This window comes from Excalfactoria chinensis, chromosome 2 (assembly GCF_039878825.1).
Source record: "Excalfactoria chinensis isolate bCotChi1 chromosome 2, bCotChi1.hap2, whole genome shotgun sequence".
Classification (NCBI taxonomy): Eukaryota; Metazoa; Chordata; class Aves; order Galliformes; family Phasianidae; genus Excalfactoria; species Excalfactoria chinensis.
Window position 1 is genome coordinate 131,948,422 of NC_092826.1, and position 20,421 is coordinate 131,968,842.

The following is a 20,421-nucleotide window of genomic DNA, read 5'->3' on the forward strand; positions in this document are numbered from 1 at the left end:
ATGGTTTGCATTCTTGCCTGGTTTGAGAACTCATTCAAGATCATTTCACTTCATAAAAGTAAGACTCAGGCAAGGCCTGTCACCTTGGGTTGATGGCCACAGGTTGGGCAGAGCAATAAGTCAGCATATTATTTACCCTCAGTGCGAGGCATTACCCCCTTCTTCTCCTTTCTACCTTGGTTCTACATAGTGCAACAATTCCTTGCACAGGCAGGCTTTTGCCATTTAAATCCTCATCTGCCCAGTGTCCAGGACAGACAGGAATGGAAGCTCCAACCTGGAAGGGAGAGGTTCTTAGACCTCCTCTTGGATTCAACCACAGCCTCATCTATTCATCTTTAAAAGCTGAGAGCTGAAAGGCTGTTTACAAGAAGTGACTGCTTATGATCTATTAGCTTACATTTTTCTCTTTCTAGGAGGTTTGCATGATTTGCCAGCTCGAGGAGCACAAAATAAGCCTAATGACTGTATTCCAAGTCTTCTAAGGCAATTCTAAGACCTGTAATCTATAAAGAATATATGACAGCTTAGGTTAATAGCATAGGGTGGCTGCCACTTAGACTGGGACTAAGTTGTGATAAACACAGGCCCATTGCACAGAGAAAATAAACATATGAAGGATAGAAAAAAAAAAGAGATAATGATAGGTAGGTATCTTACTTTTTAATGCCATCTCTTATCCCAAGAAAAGCATGATAGCTTCCCATACTTCAGAAGTGCCATTTTACTGAAAATATATTGGAAAATAAGATAGGAAGAGATGTAAAAATACAAGAGGGTGGGATTTAAATTTTTATTCCGGTAAATGTTTCCTCAAGATCTCCCAGTTACTCCTCAGTTCTTGGGAATCGCGTCTACTTGAACATCTGCACACATACCTACAGAGTATTCATGGGAGTTTATCTCCTGTGATAGTGGGGCCACTGGTTATGCTGGGCTGCTATTCCTCTTGCTGCTGGCTGAATATTTAGGAGCTTATCCCATTTAGGCAATTACAGAGCAAGATCTTGGCAGAGCAGACAGCATGAGACAAAACCGGTCCATAAGTTTACAGGGCAAGGTATAATGAACTCTTTGAGCCCACAGAGGGTACCAGTGCCTTAGGTGCTAAACATGTTTGTTTATTGCTCCACCAACTCTCTGTTAGTTAGAGTTTATATTTTACGCTTCGGCCAAACAAAACAAGTTTAGGGGCGATTTTTTGTCATTGTTCTGATTCAGGAGATGTTTTATTGAGAAATTGATTGCGTACCAAGGGCAGTATTGGAAATATTCCGGTATCTGCGTAAAGTAAGTCTTCTCATAAAGTTCATGATGTTTTCCACCTCCACATTGCTTTTACAGCTGGGGCTGAGACAACCTGAATATATCTGTGTGTTGGGTTACTTCCCTTCCGACATGCCAAATAACAGATATCTCTTTGGACTGAAAAATACATTTTGGTTGACTGCAAACTCCTAATTTCATTTGTGTATCTTTTTACTTCTCAGTTAAAAGAAGTAAGTGCTGCTTTGTACTTTTGAAAAACTATAGTAATCCAAAGCAATGCTAGTTTTCAAGGGTGGGAAATGAAAATCACATTGGGTTGGACCAATTGTTTTTTGCCTAAATCCCAGAAAGAATTCACACACAGAGGTGTGAGAGCCGCTAGGGCTGGCATTGCCCCACCTCTGGTTTGCAGCACAAAGCCAAGCAGTGTCACAGTTGGCTTACTGCAGGCAGGCACCAAGACCCTGCATCCCCCTGCCAAACAAAAACCTCACTTTAGTGATGAGAAAACTGTGATCTATGAGAAACTAAACAGCACAGAAGAGTCTGATTAAACACTTTGCCTGATTAGCTAAAGCACTTTTACTACCTATCTTTAAACACTTAAAAATCAAACTGTGATTTCTTTATCATTTATCTTTTTCATCGTGGCACTGGTTTTCCATTCCCAGTGAGCATTAGCTCCCAGGTACCTGGGGTTATCTGGGCCATGGAGTCACCTCAGCACCTTGCCCCTCCAGCCTTCGTTCCACCACCACCACCTCATCCCATCACTGCTGGTCCCAGCAGCACCTCAGCATCAGACATGAGGACACAAAGGACAGGGGACACCCTGGGCTTGATGATGCTTTTCATGGTGTCCTCTGGGAAGAGCTATCCATTGAGTAGTTTAAAGTTATCAAATCAATAGGTGCCATTAATATCTCTGGTAATATGCAATTGTATATCAGCACTGCTTGCATCTGCTGTCAGCCAGACGTCTGGGGGCTGTTTTATTCTACAGGAAGATTCAGGTCTAGCTGTTCAATCAGTAGAATGTTCAATGTGTCCAATCCCATAGACCAGCACATTAAACTCAAAAACATCTAATGCCACAGACTTACATATTATACGATTAGTCCTGAAGAGCAGCAGAATTCACATGATGTAAATGCTGGAGACGTAGCTATTTAAAAACCAAAAAGCTTCTGTGCCTTTAAAACAGCTAAACTCTACTTTCAGCGTTATGCTTTACTAAATATTGTGATGGGAAAGTTAATGGGAAAGGACTAGGTGAGCCAGGGGAGGGAGTCACTTTTCTTTTTATCAGCAGATCTAAAATTATGCTACTTTCATGGTTGTTTTAAGATATTTTGTCGACAGCATTTTTCAAAGCAAAATACCACCACTGCCCTGACAGACCAATTATATTCCCTTACAATGTCCTACAGGCATATGAATTATGAACCAGCGCAGTTCTGCCTGCCTCTATAGACAAACTGAACATGCATAATATTGTATTTTCCCCATCTGCGTGTCTCGGTGTGCCCTCTGGTGGCATTTCTTCCCAACAACATCACTGTGTGTGCTCCAAACTCCCGTGCTGGGAATGCCTGGAACCTGCACTTCTGCAAATGCATACGATGGGAAATTTCAGGAAAGAGAAGAAAATTAAGGCAAATGCAACCTTCATTGGCTTAGTCGTAGGATATGGCACCTGACATGCACAGATCAGCACAGAGCTGCTGTTGTACCACAGCCCAGTCGCTTCTGTCATTCTTCCCTGAAGTTCTGATGCAGTTCGGTGCTCATTTATTCTTTGAAAACCAGCACACTTAGAAAAATGAAACGTGAAAAGCTGATGTTGTTAACAGAACTGCGTTGCTAGAAAACCAGTGTCATGGAGAAGAGAATGGAGAAGAGATGGCTTCCCTTATGCAGAAAATGGTGCAGCCCTAAGGCTATGAAAGCTTGCAGCACACATTCTTTGTTGAAGCCTTGGATCAGAGATGCACTCAACACACATGTAAAGGGCCAATCAAACAAGCATCTGGGCTTCACCTGCAGCAGCTGGTGGAAATGCCAGCCCTGGTTCAGGAAGGTGGGAGCATTGGCCATGGAAAGTGAAGTTGTGTTTGAGACCCCCCCACTCTGAAGATCTGCATAGGGTCAGTTAGGAGACAGTTGACTACCAGCAGCCTTTTCATGTCCAGAGCTCACAAACAAATCTGGATGACCTTTCACCAGCATCTCTTGGACCCAAGAGCCAAAGGACAAGCCCCAAAACTTTGAATTTATATTGGATTTAATGACTTTTTTTTTTTTTTTTTTTTTTTTTTTTTTTACAGTAAGGGTGGTGAAACATTGGAACAGGTTACCCAGAGAGATGATGGACGTCCTGTCTTTGCAGACATTCAAGTTCAGGCTCTGAGCACCTGATTGAGCTGTAGGTGTCCATGTTCATTGCAGGGAAGTTGGAATAGATGTCCTTTAAAGGTCCTTTCCAACTCAAATGCTTTTCTAATTCTGTAATTCTGCAAATCCTCTGAACCAAAGTAGTCAGACCCCAGGGCAAGGAGCCTCCCTCCACAACACTTGAAAGTTAAAGAACTGCGTTCTCAATATCTTCCAAGCACCCCTCAAACAGGTCCCCAGAAAGGGGATCCCAACAACATCTTCACACCCAACCACCACCAGTGCCAATCCCCATCCCAGAGCTGGCATTTCCATCAGCTGACTCACGTACTTGAAGAGAAACCACTCCAAGATATCAGCAAATGGTTTGGGAAAACCTCTCTGCTTATTGGCAGTTTCATACAAAGACCACACATGGACAGAGCTGAGTCCACTGCTGAGCTCCTCTGCCTTGAGGCTGGACTTGCAAAATGGCTCGACTTGCAGGGTTAAAGCCTGTGCTTGCATTGTGAAATAGCTCATTTCCAACAGGAGCTCCATACCTTGTTGGCAGAACTGCCTGCATTTGGAGGTCATTTGTTCCGTTGCTTCTGGAGAAGAGGAGATAATTTTAAACACTTGTAATCAGCTTATTAACAAAGTGGATCAGAAGTCAGATACCATTTCTCCTATGATTTTGTACTTGTAAACTTCAGGAACACAAGTCAGAGGAAAAAATCAAAAGGATATTAAATAAGGATCAAGATCAAATTAAGCCGGATTAAAATAGCTCTACATGTTATCGAGTACAACACTAGTCTTTGTTGCAAGGTGGTATGGACATCCAGATAAATTAATCTTTGGCCTTCAGGAGGATGGGAAAATAAACATAAAGGAGGCTATTTACAGAACAGATTGGTTGGGGCAAAAAAGGAAAAAGTCAAATAGGGACTTGTTCTAATGTTTGCTTTTACTTTTCTCTCCTATTTCAAGTCACTTTGAGACAAGAGGGCGCTAAAAACACCTTTTTCGGTGAAGGGGAGGAGCAGGTCAGAAGGGGACATCTCAGTAGCTGTGACTTTCCAGTGAAAGCACAAATATGTTATATTTCAAAGGCTCTTCTGTGTGGTTCAAGGTAATAACGCAAATGAGCAGATGAGACTTGCAAACACTCAATTGCTGAAGACATGTTGAAGTCAACGGAACTGCATAAATCCAAGGGGTTTAAGAGAACTGAAGCACATCTGGATGTTTAACATCCCTCCAAAATAAAGTACTTATAATAGATATTGAACATTAAACAGTGCTCCTAGAGCACCTGAAGCAAGGTACAGCAGTACTAAAAACACACACGGTAACTTGTTGGTTTAGGACCTTACTCTCAAAGATGCAACTGAAACAGTTGCATGTCCTTCCAGCAACGCATCTTAGATCCAGTAACAGAAAGTGCTGTCCCTTTGGTAAGGAGAATATCATCTTTAAATTTCAGTTATGAATCCAGTGTTCTGGGAGGCCGGGGAGGAGGGCTTTTGGTCTGCTTTGTGGGTTTTATTAGGGCCATAATCACCTTGATTTCTCAGCCTGTGAAGACATCAGGATCCATCTGAGCTGAGACCCGTGCCCTGATTTTCACCCGGTTCCTGCTCATATACCACCCTCCCCCCATCCTCAGCCCCCTGGTATCACTGCACTGAGTCACACTGTCTTCCTCCAAAAGAAAACTGACGTGACATCAGCTTCCCTGTCCCACAGCCTGGTCCTCCTACTCTTCCACAGTCACTTGTCTTATCTGGTTTTCCATTTTCTAACTCCTTCACTTGCCTTAGTGACTCAAGCCCTTCGCCTTTACACCCACTCTCATCCTCGCTCTGAGCGTTTTCTGTCCTTTTCATATATACTTCTCCTACGCACACACATCGAAGCTTCCACCAGTGTCTCAAAGCCCCAAGTGGGAGACACCAGGCCCTGTCCTGTAGCACCACAGAGCCCCACCATTGGTGTCCTTCTGGGCCTACACAAGTTCACATACCGATGACACACAAACCCACCTCTTTCTAGATCTGTTCCTCCTACCAAAAATACCGGTTATCCCAACTTCTCCCCATTCTAGTGATGAGGAAGTAGTTTTCTTTTAGTTCTAACGTAATGCTCCGCCATTTTGTGATGACATCACATCCTTCTTTGCACAAGCATGTTCTTGTTTGTGAAGACCCACTAAGATCCACTTGCCATTTGCTCATGCTCCCAATGTTGCACCTCCAGTACCCACTTGTCCCCAGAAGGGACCCCACTGAGTCAACAGAATGGCTTTGTAGTCATCCATAGGGTATGACGACAACGATGATAGCGGGCTAACAAACGCTACCTTCCCGTACATCGTTCTCCAGAAGTACCTCAACCTACTCATCTCTATTCCCAACAGAACAGCACTTGGTAATGGTGTTGCCTTGTGACATTCATCTATATCTTTGCGGGGATATGGCCCTGTCTACTATTTCCTCTTTCCTTCAGTGCACTGCTCAGAGTCGGTTTATTGTATCTTAAGAACTTGTCAGTGCTTTTTTCTAAATAAAATGCTAGCCTGACAAAAATTGAATTATTAAAGATTCCACTGGAAGCACATGCTTGCAGCAGAGCAAGCAAAGAACAAGAAAAACACAGATAAAAGGTAGATGCAGGGCCCCTTCCTGCAAGACTATTCTGTAACTGCGACATTCAATGTTGCTCCAAGAGCTGAAAAGACATCCTAAGCAGCAAGGCTTAAATGCAGACAAAAACCACCAAGTGATGAGCAGGAACGATTCGGTGTGAACCCACTCTCATAAATGCTTCTCCCAGAGTGTGGGACCCCACCAGCAGTGCTGCTGGGAGGAGGCCATGCACCCCCAGCTCTACAGGAGGCTGCTCTGAGCCCATTCCCCTTCTCGCCTGGGCTGACAGCTGCCTCCTCAAAGCTAAGGCTCTTTCCACCTCATTTTTGTACTTTTCCATGAGTACTTGATCACAAAAGAGGCTTCCCACTAGCTCAACTGCTTATTGATATTTAGTGCTACCCCCAAGTTCAGCCCTGGAGAGATCAAACTATAACCCAACACACTGTACAGAAACATGGAATCAGTTTGATAGGTCAGACCCCCACAAGGATATGATCCAATGCCTTCCATTTTGCTTTTAATAGAAGAATTACTGGGGTTTTTATACATGTATTTGGATGAGTTCAGTCACACAAATCATGTAACAGACATGCTGAGGACCTATAACAGCCCCCTTAAAGGCCATCTGGTCTATCTGCCCTGCAGTGAACTTGGATGCCTACAGCTAAGTCAGGTGCCCAGAGCCCCGCTCAGCCTGACCTTGAGTGTGACTTCTGCACTGGTTGGAAAACTTTTGCAAGAGGAGCAATGAGAATCTGAAAGAACATATTTACTCACTGATCAGTAAGCAGTTGTATCTGGAGCTGACACAACACAGCTTCAGTTTTCTAGTGGTACACTCCAAGGAGCTTTATGTAACTCAGGAGAGAAAATCACCTCTCTAGCTTTCATATATTTCATTAAATCATGCATTTATGCCCAAGAACTTCTCAGTACATTAATTTGGCAACAACATAAAATGCATACAAAATCAGGGTATGCTTTTCAAAAATAGGTACCTGAAGAGCCTTATTCCTTACTGAGGTATCTGAGTCTGATTCTCCATACCACTAACCACCCTCAGCCTACACAGAGGGCAATGGGCACCCAACACTCTACGAGTTGCATTGCTGGACAGCAGCATCCCACTTGCTGACAGCCTTCAGGCAAAGGTATTTGCACAAGCTTCATAAAACACTAAAGGCCAAAAACACGCCCTGCAATTATCCACACTGAAAATCAACCTTAATCATGGTATCATCACTGTTCCCTCTGTCCTTAAACTGCCACTGAAAAGTTTTGCTTCCCCTTCATTTCTCCCCCTCCTCTCTAATGCTTTAATCCTCCCCTTCAAGTTTTATCATCCTATCAACACGATTAAAGCTGCCTGTTGTGCGGTGTGTCAGATCTTTTCCTTTGTTATGTTTAGGGATACTCTCCTTAGTACGTATTCAGCAACTGCAGCCTCAGAGGACGGGCGTTGTTCCACCAAAAGATGCTGGTTTGGTTTTACGCACACGAGGCTGATCTGGGTGATACTGCAGACTTAGATAAGGTTTAGAAATGAACAGGAAAATAAAAATCATCTAAAAATAAATAACAGGAAAATAAAACTGTCATCTAAACAAAGCGAGAATGTGAAGGAAGAGCTGGTTTCATCTTTCCCAGGACAAAGGTAATTACTAGAAATAGAGCGGTGACTCCCTGCTGCAATCTCTCCATGGAAATGCCTCTATTTTGGCTTGGTTGAAAACCAAGATCTTTTACATCCAGCAGTACCCATTCCAAGCTCTGGATGCCTGTGTTTGCAGCAAGTACAGTCCCTGCCCTTCTCCTTCCACTGGAAGCAGGTGGAATCGTGCAGTCATCAGCAGCTGAAAATGGGGCCTTGAGTAGTATCAGGTCACCTTAGTAATTAGCAATGCTGTCATTCCACAGGGATCTGATAGCCAGAAAAACCTGTTTCCATCTTCAGTATAGTTCAAGCCAAAACTTTTCTACTTACAGCTCCCTCCTTTTGTACATGGAGGCTCTGCACCATTCCCATTTAGCACCGAGTGTGAATGCTTAAATTCCTAATTCCATACGGAGCACTAGGCCACCCTTTAGAACTTCAGAAAGCTTCACCAAGAGCCAAAGCTGCTAATTGAGGCACTTGGGTGAGGCAGCACTCCTACTCACCAGCCTCACCTCTTTCCTGTTGAGAAATGGACACTGATGAGCAGCAACCACAGAACGTCTGCAAAACTGCCCTCCTCCAGCACAATGCCTCTCCCAGCCAGTGGGACACGTTGACCAGGAGTTAAAGTCTGAATTAAACCAGATTTCTGGGTAAGCACCTGCAAATTACTTCTCAAAATTATGGAGCTGTGAGAATTAGAAAAGGTAACAACACTACATAAAAATTAAAGTATCTCAAGGCTGACTAAGCTTTCAGTGACATACTTCTGTCTCACTGGAGCATTAAATACAAGTTCTGCGTCAGCCAAGAGCACAGTGTGACACGTGATAAGGGCAGTTCTGCAGCTCTTCAAGTTGGAGCAGACATCCTACTGAAGCCATTCATTTGCGCGTGCTATTTACTCACAGGTTTATGAAAGAAATACATCTATGCATCAGTGTATGCTCATCTTCAAATCCCATCAAGCCAAAGAATGAACAGAAATAGCCTTTGTAAAGTGTACATGGCCTAAGACACGAGAAGATAGAAGGTTTGAAGTTATCACTTGTTCAAACCAGTTGCCATGAGCTCCGATTTAAATCCCCCAATTAAAATTGACTAAAATAAATAAATAAAACGCAAGTGTGGTACTCTATCTCAATCCAGCCCCCAAGTCAGTTGTTTCACCTTGTAACTTTGGTCTTTTCTTTATAACCCACATCATCAGTAACACTAAAGGTCATTTTCCAGAGGACTAGAAATCTGAAGGTTCAAAACGTGGCACACACGGATGTGTTCTGCATTTGGGTACCGGCTGGCAACACCGCTCAAGCACCTGGAACCAGATGACATGGCCCACTGAAACAAGAAGCTTGGTCAGTGTTGCAAAGCTCTGTCTCAGAGGATATGGGTGCAACAAGCAAGCAATATTCAATCTACAGAAATAACGATAGCAGCTTTTAGACCATTAAAAATATCAATTTATGTAATACTGTGAAAAGTCACAAGGAGACCTCAGTAATCTGCAAACAAAATGCATTTACCAAATACCCCGTACAAAACCAAAGACAACAGCACAAACACCAAGACTGAGCACCTTCCTATGTCAGCATGACCAAACGCACGTCCTACTTCAGGGCTTTACCTGACTTTCTTCCACAACTGTGCTCATCACTGCACTGAAAATTAACTTTTTGAGTAGGAGAGCAGAAAACGGATAGGAAAATCATTTGACTATTAACGAGATATTAATATTAACCTCAGTGCAAAACAGAAGAACGGTGACTTGCAAAACAAAAGAAGAGTTGAATGTTTTAATGCATTTTTTAATCATAACGAAGAATAAGACGTTACATCTATAAACAAATTAGCAGAATAATAAAAAGTGGTTCCACATAACTTATAAATTCTTTTTCCAAAAAGATGGTTTTCACAGACTTAGGCAACAAATAAGATGCTGCACCCCAGACCTTTCTGATTGAAAAGTACACGCAAAGCTTGTGAAAACTGATGTGCATTATTTGAAAGACATAAAAGCCTGACTCTGCCCAGTGATGAACTTCCTGTGAAGTTCTGAATATTCTGCACAGTACTGAAACTGTAACTGCAGCTCCTCTCCATTTTATGAAATGCTGGACATTGTTCAATGCTGAAAAAGCTCTCTCTACAACATCCAAAGCTATGAAATGTTTCCCACGTATTCAATCAGTGAAGTAGCGTTTACTGCCACTGCTTACGTGTGATTTGCTTCAAGGGAAATGGAAGCTTGGGTTTACTCTTCAGTACAGTATATAAAACTGAGATAAGTTCAGTATATCCAGCTGATCGAGTATTTGCCTGCTCATAAGAACGTGGCTGTAGCACCTTGTTTGATATTTTTCCAAAATGAATGCATATGATTCATCTCGTTCCTGGTGCCAGAGGTCTGTCCCTCTGGTGATATAAAAAGTTTGTAGCAATGATTATCAAACTGCATTGAGTCTCATGGTCCTGTTTTACATCTGTATATTGTTTTATATCTGTATGTTTAAGCAGCCAATTCAGGCTAGCAGGACGACCAAGAGCAGCCACCCCCTCTCCCTCACCTATCACTGAAGGCTGGCCATCGCTCAAGATGTTACACACGAGCTCTGCTGACTGGAGAGAAGCTTCTCTCTTTGTTAAGCAGCACCAACCAGCATAAAGTTCCCTTCACTATCAACAGAAAGAAAACGTGAGCCTTTCTTTTTCCTCAAGGAATACAATCTGTCAACATCAAATGGCTAAAATTCGAGAAAAAAAAAAAATAAAGAAAAAAAAAAAAAGAAAAGAAACACTGACACCATCTTTAACCCTTGTTATCAGAAGACTCAAAGCTCTGCAGCCACTTTCCTCAGCCTCACTAGTTCTGGTGTTTTAAGACTGCTTCAGTACAATTCTGTACAGTACTTCTACCGCAAGAAAAAAAGAAGAAAAAACCACTATGGAATTTAAGATGAAGCCACTGTGATGGCTCATACTATATATTACACCCATTTTCCATTACATACCTTGATCTTCCACAAAACCAATTCCAGGACTCTGGTTTCTCTACAACTACTCAGATGCATTCACCATCCCATCGCGCTCCAATGCTTTTACATGTCAGTCAACAAGGAACCCAATTAACACATCAGCCTGAACTGTGTTTAGAGGACATGAGCACAGCTACAGCTTCATATAATCCAAAGAATGAGATAAAAAGTTCTGATTACTTATCTAATGGCAGCCCAGCATAAACCTTCCCATTGTAACAGCATACCCTTAGCTTACCCTCACCCTTCATCTTACAGTGTGATATGTCAGACAGTTAGGGGCAGGATCTCCCTCTAGCTAAAAAGAAGTGTTTGTCTGTCTGAAGCAGCCTTTCTGTTCTTTCAAAGATGTCAGCTGCCAATTGCATTTACTTAAATAAGCAGCAGCTGTGGCATAACACCGCACTGCCAGTGCAAAAAAGGCTGAGCGCAGTGGGGAGAAAAGGCAGATTAAGATCATTTGGGAGAAAGAAGGGAATTCTACATTAATTATCCCGTTCACAACAGTATAAAGACCACTGCAGCCCTTTGCCACAGCTGAGAACACAAAGGTAACAGATGACATTTACTTATCATATTGCTCCATTAGCCTTAAGTGTTAATTGTGTTAAGGATCACATTAAGTATGATTGTCTTTCCTCTCATGTCAAAAATAGTACTTCAGCCAGAGACCAAAAGTGCTTGTTTTTTTTCCCTAGGCTACAGAGAGACTCAGCGCTTCTTGACCAACATTCACTTTTGAGGTAGTACTAATTTACTTTGTATTGCTGGCTCAAAAATAAAAGAAATAAAGGAAATAAAGAAAAATAAAAAAGGAAGTGAACACATTTAGAAGTATCCTCATAGCAGGTATAGGAAAGAAAAAAAAGACAAAAAAAGAAAAAAAATTATATCCTTTCTGGGCAGATCACCAAAAAGAAGCAATCCTTCTTACAAAGGTCAGCTCACATTCACTGGTAAAGTCAAACTTTCATAAATGGTTTATAACAATAGCTATAAACTAAAGTGCTTCAAAATTTGCTTGACTAGATCATAATATTCTGGATTTTTGCTAGTGTGAAATGCCATGAGATTTTTAGAATCGCTTTTATAGAAGAAGGGCAGAATGAACATTTTCCTTTTTCCAAAGAAAAAGGACAAAAAGCTTTCAGAATACACCTTGCAGTCTATAATCACTACAAGTTGTTTATATTTTCCTTCTCAAGTCTACTATTTCTCCCATAACTGGACTGAAAATGGAGCTGAAGTTGCACTATGCTGCAGCACTAAAAAAATAACTGTTCCAATCAGATGCAAACGGGAAAATGTTTACAATCATACAACTAGTGAAAGTCACACTTCATTTCAAACTTTTAGCCCTGCAGATTCTTTTTGACACAAGGCAGATATGTAGATCATGGAAAAACGTAACAGACTGCTATACACTCTCTACATTAACTACATAAGTTTCACATTTATGTCACAAATGTAATGCCCTACTGTTTATCTATCAAACGCTAAATAACTTATGAACATTTATGTGCCCTATGCAACAGTGAACATGTTGACCAGTGGATGCCAAAATATAAAAGTTCATACACAAGACAAACTAATTTTAAAAAAAAAAAAAAAGAAAAAAAAAAAATCACATTTTCTGTACAACTCATGCAAACTGTGCACAATGTGGTAACAAGAACAACATCTGCTGAAGTCTCCATTTAAGGAACAGCTTTTAGACCAATAGCAGACCGGTATTCAGAGAAGTCTGCACAAGTACAGCAGTCCACGGCAACATAAAATGCAAGAATTCTTCCAGCATTTCACTTTTCTTGTAACAAAGCAGGGATATTGATGTTCCAGCCAATAGCCTGACGATCAAATCCACAGGTGAAGAGGTTACATATCGGATGGTCCTCACTCCAGGCTGAGCAGCACACCATTCTTCTGTGGCCCTATGACAGGTGAGGAGATGTCAGTATTACTTAATACGTTTCTGAAAGCTTCTGCATTGACAAGTTGGCAGGAGTCAAAATGGAAACTTGCTAAGGCTCTACCATTTTATTAATGGAATTAGAGAATCCTCAAGATCATAGTTATCTTCATCTGTGAGGTAAAATCTTTATGATAATGAGATTGCTTAATGATGCAATGGGTCCAAAAAGACAGGAGCAAACAAACAGGAGTACCAAAACTTGAGTCTTTCACAGCATGTCTGCTCTCTAATTGGCATTTTATTTACAAAAGCAAACTGAATTTTGATTTTTGCACTCTCACTTACAAAAGCAACTTTAAAACTAGAAACTACTTGCTGGCAACGACTGTCTTATGAACCTGTAAGATGAAGTGTTGATTTTTCTTTCTGTCAATCATGTCTGTAATTCAGAAAGGATAACAGTACAGCAGGAGGAATGTCCTACTGAGCAAAAACAATGCCCTGTGTATTGCTCAAGTTCAATAGCAAGAAGAATACCCCAAGGAGGATTCTGACACGCGCTCACGTAAAACAAATAAATAAAAAACTTCCATTTCTGTAGTGTCAGCTTTAATAAATACTAATGAAAAATAAAGAAAAAAAAACCAAAAAATCACAGTATCAAGAATAAACAACAGGTAAACACTTAACAGCTCTTAAAACCCTATGGTATATTCTGTCAACTGTACCCACATACATGCATGATGTCCATAAAGCTGTAAGCAATATAGGACAGTCAGAAACCCTATCTTTCATATGGTTAAACATGCTGTTTATGAGATATATGAAATGTGTCAGACAACTGAAGTCAAAAAAAAGTTTATAAAAAGGACCCTTTAAGTGGCATAGGGGAACTGATTTCACTTAGTCTAACTTGCTCCATTAGTAGAGTTATTTGGAATGGCAAGCACCTCAAATGCACAAAACTTTGAATACAGGAAGGACATTGTAGTTCTTGTTATCAAGTATCAAGAAACGATTTGCATTATCATGTGGAAAAAAGAAAGATTCTCAAAAGAAGAGCTTCGAGAATCAACTTCCTTTTTTTTCCTTTTATATTTCTTTTATATAACAAATTCAACAAAGAAGAATTGAGGGGAAAAAAAAAGCAAAATCAGTCACTTTTTTTACAGGATTCACACCAAGATGGGATAACACATTTAAAACACTTTCCCTATTTCACACAGAAGGCAGACATTACTACCACTGGCACAAGGGGAAAAACGTGATGAAACTCAGTTCAAACACCCTTTGAAATGCCAAGGAAAAAACCCTAAAATACATCACTTCTTTGCACGTTGGTCATTTTCAATTACAGCCTATATGTACAGACAAACGTCTTTCAGCATTTCTTCAGCTTCTGCACTAGAGACATCAAACCTTATTTTTATCCCTGTATAAAGAGAAGAACAGACATACTTTAAGGGTATAAAAACTCCATTACCTGTCTATTACTGCGAGGGAGGCGTGCTAACCGCACTCCTGACATGTCAAATAACCGAACCTGCCGGTTGTCGTGCGGAAGGGCGATGATTCTTTGGCCAACACATACGTTAATCCTGTGCAGGAGAGAAAAAAAATAGTGGGCTCTAGTTTATTAAATCACTTCAGACCTTTTCCAAAATCTCATGAATCTCACTACACAGTTCTAGTTACAGTGACTAAAACTAAATTTCTCTTAATTAAGAAAACAGTAATTTGAAGGTCTGCTTACCTATTTACTGCAGAATCTGTACGAATGGTTGCAATAGGAGACCTCATGTTTTTCAAATCCCAAACTTTTACGGTGCGGTCATCACTACCAGAAACAACATTGTCTCCCACAGTGAAAACTGCAGATGTCACAGTGCTAAACAATTAGGAGTGAAAAAGAAAACTGTCAGACTGAGGTTTGTTATTAAACTAGCAAGTGATTCAAAGTTTCTGTTCCTGTGTTTCCATTAGACTGTACAGCTTGTTTTTCTCCTTCCGTGGAGAGTCAGTCTGGAAGCACTTCTCATATTCCATTTATCCTAATGGGGCAGGAAACGCTTAGCTCATTAAGCCTTAATCCACTTTTGAAGTTCTGTATTAATATGAACGTCAGACACCCACCACAACTGAATCACCGGCACCCAACAGAACACTTCCCCACGCGAGACTGTAACCAACACTATTTTGTAAATCTAAACATGGCATTACACACAAACACAGAGTTTCCAGAATAACTCTGCTAGCAGCAGCTATTGCAGTCTAATAATTTCAAATGCTCATTGTAATCCCTATTTTACAAGTATCTTAGTTCTGACAGTCAAGTAAGACTAATGGCAAGTAGTAATAACCAAGAAACTGAAAAATTCTCATGACTTCTTTTCTACATCTGTTACCTATTTTTTCATAGTAAGCAAATAGCACCTTTGTACTATTTCCGGTTAAATACTATGCGGATTCTCAAATGAAAACCAGTTATTTTCTGTCCTTAAGAGTGCACTAGCAAAGCATTTTCATCTGTGCCTAAAATCATTAGGGAAGGCTTCTAAACTCTGTTCCTACAGATCTGACTCAATGACCTATCATGTAACTGGGGTCACGCTTATCAATTTCTTAGAATTTAGTAGTATTAATTTAAGTTGTCAGTCGTTACTGTCATTTGGTTGTTCTGCAGAAATTTGAATTCATGTCCTGTCCAAGCTGCTGATTGAGATTAGCATTAGCCAGGTCACAACGGACCAGTTTACGCGAGCCTCTTAATTTAAATTGACACCAAATTAAGTTTTAATTAGGATGAAGGTCCACTTTACTCATGACACCAAGTTTCCTAATACATTATTAGAGTGCAGCCAAGCTATCAGAAAGATGATTATAATAAGAATCAAGAGGTCTTCACCTAATCTTATGGGTTTCGTGAACCAAAAGTCAAAAAGCCAAAAGATACATGAAGGCCACAGTAGATGAGTCTTTCAATAGGCACTTTCACATTTGGGAAGAGAACTCATTCACACAGTCAAGTTACTGCAGACTAGAGTTTGAACGTTCTTTGCACACAACTTGATTTCTGCTTGCCTAACCACCACAAATCTTACTAATTTTCTTCATTTATTTCCTTACAAGTTCTTCACACGAGCTGCAAAATACCTCAAAAAAAAAAAAAAAAACATTTCATGCCTCGACATTGCTGCAACAGATCTGAAATAAGGTCCAGAAGTTTCACACTGACTATTAAATCTGTGTACTTTGCACACACTGTAAAACCTCCTTATACATGACAGTATGAAGAATTCAAGTCATAGAAAGGCTCCAGGTGAGTGAATACACAGTATTTTAGTATTCTGCTACCAACACACAGATATGATCTGTTTTCCCATCATACATTTTATTCCAATTATAGCTGGAATATGTTCTGAAAATGTCTTAAAATAACCCTCCAATTTTGGATGCTTTTTTCCACAACTTTAAACAGTTTTCCAGCTTCTTTGATCTCATATTGGTTCTCCTTTATCACTTATCACTGTCAAACATAGTTAAGTCTTTTTGACCACATAAAGTTCTCTCTTTCTTAGATTTATCATCTTTCAAATGAAAACAGTCAAAGCCATTGCCATGCAAACAGAACGTCAGCCCTAGATTAGCTCAATCCTTTCTGCTCCTGTCAAAAGAAAATGATTTTCAAAATAAAACAGAATCTTTGTCTGTACTACTTTCAGTTTAACTATTCATACAGATGCTACTAGGCACATCAGGAAAAAGTCTGTAAAACAGAAGAGCAGTGAAGCTCCCCCTGTAGCACTCTAATGACCAGGTAAAGGACAGAAAGGCAAAAGAAGGGCATAGAGCTGTTGGAGCAGGTCCAGAAGAGGGCTTCAAAGACAATCAGAGGTTTGGAGCACCTCCTCTGTGAGGACAGGCTGAGAGAGCTGGAGTTCTTCAGCATGGAGAAGGCCTGGGGGACTCATAGCAGCCTTCCAGTACCTGAAGAGGGCAGCCTAAAGGAAAGCTGGGGAGGGACTTCTGATAAGGGCATGTAGTGACAGGACAAGGGAAAATGGCTTTAAATTGGAAAAGTGTAGATTTAGACTAGATATCAGGAAGAAATTCTTCACTGTGAGGGTGGTGAAACACTTGAACAGGTTGTCCAGCAAGGTTGGGGATATCCCCTCCCTGGAAGCATTCAAGGCCAGGCTGGATGGGGCTGTCAGCACCCTGGTCTGGTGGGAGACATCCCTGCCTATAGCAGGGGGTTGGAGCTACGTGATATTAACGGTCCCTTCCAACCCGAACCATTCTATGGTTCCATGAAAAGGAAGACTGCCTTGCGGTTTACCATGACATCCTTCTAAGTGTTTTTAGCAGTATTTATCCGCTGTCTACCACCCCAAAATTCATCACTGAAAGGCACCGCAGACTAGGATATGCACTGTTTTGCAAGCACAAGTGACTACAGAAATAGCCTTTCTTGTAAAAAAAGCTCTGAATTCAAAGACTAGATATAAAAGCCCTTTTTACTGCAAAACAGCAACAAGAAATCCTGCTTCCTGAGAAGCAAGCAAAGCAAAGTTGGCAGAGCAGCCAGTATACCAAAAACCTTTCAGAAGTATTGCCTCCCGAACTCCAACCACATCAAAACATTAAAAGAAATCGATCTGCATTTCCACTTGGCTATTTTTTACTTTCCATCAATAGTAATCTTCAATTTGTTCTAACTAAACCTAAACCTGTGATTAACATCTCCTTGGCTAAATTAATAAGAAGTGTCAACAAAAGATCATCAAACCTTGTTAAGGGAATGCCAGAAGACATTAGGTTTTTAATAAATCAAAAAGATGACAAGTATCATAGGCCAGTGGGAAGGAAAAAAAAAAAGAAAGAGCTGGCAAAAAAGCAGCAGTCTTATGACACTTCAAACCATGGGTCCCACGAGGAGTTGGGTGTGCTACAACTATTCTCCAGAAAAGCTTCAGCCTCTGCCAAACCCCAGCAAAACTCATTTATCTTGTCGTAGGGAGCAGCCGAGCGTGTACTTCCAGCTGACAGCGTGGCACTTCCTCACCACACACCGCTGCCCGGCCTCGAACATTCTGCTCCCTCCGTGGGTCTCAATCAACAGAAATACTGTAGTGCTAGCACTCCTCATTAGGCCGAACAGCTGTCTCCCCAGTCATACTGAGACACAAAACTGTTTTGCATAACAATCTGCTGAAATTTCACACACAGGGAGGAAAAAAAAAAAAAATGATGTTGAAAATGTTGGACCATGAAATGCTGATGCAGAACACTTACTGGCAATGCATCAAAAAAAAAAACAAAGTTAACACTGCTGTTTCCATTTTGATTTGCAACCCATACTGGGATTTACAGCTGAATACTTGAAGAGAACACGTTTTCCTGGCAGCAGAACTAACGGGCACATGGGACTAAGTTCATGAGCGCTAACAGGCACGAGGGACTAAATTCTGGAGGAAATGAGCTAAAAGAAAGCTTTCAGATAAATATGTACACCAAATCATAGTTAAACAACATTTGAGTGCTCAAATATGGGTCTTGTATTTTAAGTGGTAACATTCGGGAACTAAACCTAAAGAAAGAGCTATTTGGGAGAGAAGAGTTAATATTCTATTAGGGGAACAAAGCACATCCTTACACAGAGCAGCCCGAGGGGAAGCCAGGAACTGGGTTTAAAACCTTCACGTATGGACAACAGATGCCCATCCAAAAGGACTGCTGCCCTGGCCATGTAAGTACCGTGTGAGGAACACACCAGTATCTCCACATTTGAGTGTACCATTAGGTTTTAGGAGTGCTGAAGGAACTCAATGCCCAGAAGACCCACACATACAATTCCCTGTTTCTGAGTTTATCTCCAAATTTAAGCAGAGCTTTTTCCTCCAACTTGAGGAAGGCTAAGAACAAGCCATGAAAAAAATTAACATAGAGAAGGTGGGAATTCAGAGACCATGGATAGCACAGAAATGTCATTTTCTAGCATCTAAATCAACAACGCCTATTCCAGAGATACGTGTTTCATGACAATCAGAGAAAGCAACAAATATCTCCTTTTCTTTCTAGCTGTCTTAAAATAATAAAATGATGCAGTATTGAAAACCAATCACTAGCTTTTATGAGAATTACTCAATGGCAAGTTAGCAGATTGGTTATGGTGTATTTAAAATCAATTCCATTACCTTTAGGATGGAATAAGAAAGGTTAGTTTATCCCTGCAGTATTGCTGCATATGTTATGTAAGCTTTAAAACAACAAAACACTATTAAAGTGTTATACTCCACTGAATAGGATACAAAGAAAAGGCCTTTGGCCACACTCTTATGTGGGCCAATTAAAAATATAGATAGATAGATACAGATATGTATACATACACACACAGCACTTTTTAGAGTATCCATTCATAAATGAAGTTAAGATTCTCCAGGATTTACTGCTCGCATCTTTCTTTGAAGTGACTGCAATGCCTACCATGAAGTGCATTCAAACTTCATATGTTACATATCCAATCCCCTAACATAAAACATGTAATGGATTTTCTTATTTTAGCTACAGAGCTTTTAATTTTAAGCACTCACTCTTCTAGCTTAACGAGGGCATACCACTGGTTAACTAGCAGAGAACTTGCTAAGATGAGATCAGTTACTTAAAACTCTTTACTATTTCCTATAGGAAAACCTCCTTGCAACTCATTCTCACCACAATGCTATGCACATCTCTTTTATAGGACATAGCAATTAAAAGTCATCAGCTTTTTCGCTATTCTCTTAAAATAATGATGAAAAAACATTTCAAAACCAGAAGCAGTCTACTTTTCCTCATTAAAAAAAAAACAGAAACTACAAAATCTGATATCAACTCCATAAACTCATATTTCGATGCCTTCCCTCATAGGGAAGACTACAGGTCTTTTTCTCATCAATGTGCTAAGTTGAATACTACCAATTACTGTCTAGTAATCTCAAGTCATGATGCCTTTATATGCACATGGAAATGACAGCCTAATGAAACAATTTTTAGGAGGAAACAGAACAAGGCAGTACCAGTACCACTAAAATCACAGAAGAATTATGTAGTTAATCAGAAGGGTTTGGGAGAAAGATGAAAAATATAACAGGGAAATTCTGCACTTCCTACAGAAGCTAAACTGAAACCTACACATGGGGAATGATTAGGAGCAGCAGACAAAATGGGAGGTAAAGTATCACTGATGGCATGAACAGCTAAAGTAAGAGCTGGAGTATTAACCAATGTTTAAACTGGTTGAACTCCACCGAGAGCAGCAAACTGGTGACATTTTGCTTGTCATAACAAGCCCGCAAATACTTCCTTCTCACCACACAGACTTTAGTCAAAGGTGCAGAACTTGCACATTAAAAAACTGCATGCAGTTACACATTCATTTCACTAAGACGCATCAGAGACGCATCTTTTTAACTCAGATTTTCCAGCAAACATAGAATGTAGAAGATAAAAAGTTGAAGAGGCAACGTAAGCTTTTCCCAG

The 20,421-nt window shown here is 40.6% G+C and overlaps 1 protein-coding gene across 3 annotated transcripts in view; it reads right to left on the reverse strand.

Moving 5' to 3' along the window:
• Positions 1-9,398: 9,398 nt before the first annotated feature.
• Positions 9,399-20,421, reverse strand: part of WDR37 (WD repeat domain 37) — a 39,486-nt gene continuing 28,463 nt past the window's right edge. For 2 of the 3 annotated variants that reach the window (XM_072330164.1, XM_072330163.1), the window contains exons 12-14: positions 14,654-14,788; positions 14,384-14,498; positions 9,752-12,919 (exon numbers count right to left, since the gene is read on the reverse strand). In XM_072330164.1, coding sequence (XP_072186265.1) covers positions 12,788-12,919; positions 14,384-14,498; positions 14,654-14,788 — 382 coding nt within the window. In that variant the 3' untranslated portion in view covers positions 9,752-12,787. Of the gene's footprint in view, positions 12,920-14,383; positions 14,499-14,653; positions 14,789-20,421 lie in introns of all 3 variants that reach the window. The other variant, XM_072330162.1, reaches the window with a different exon arrangement.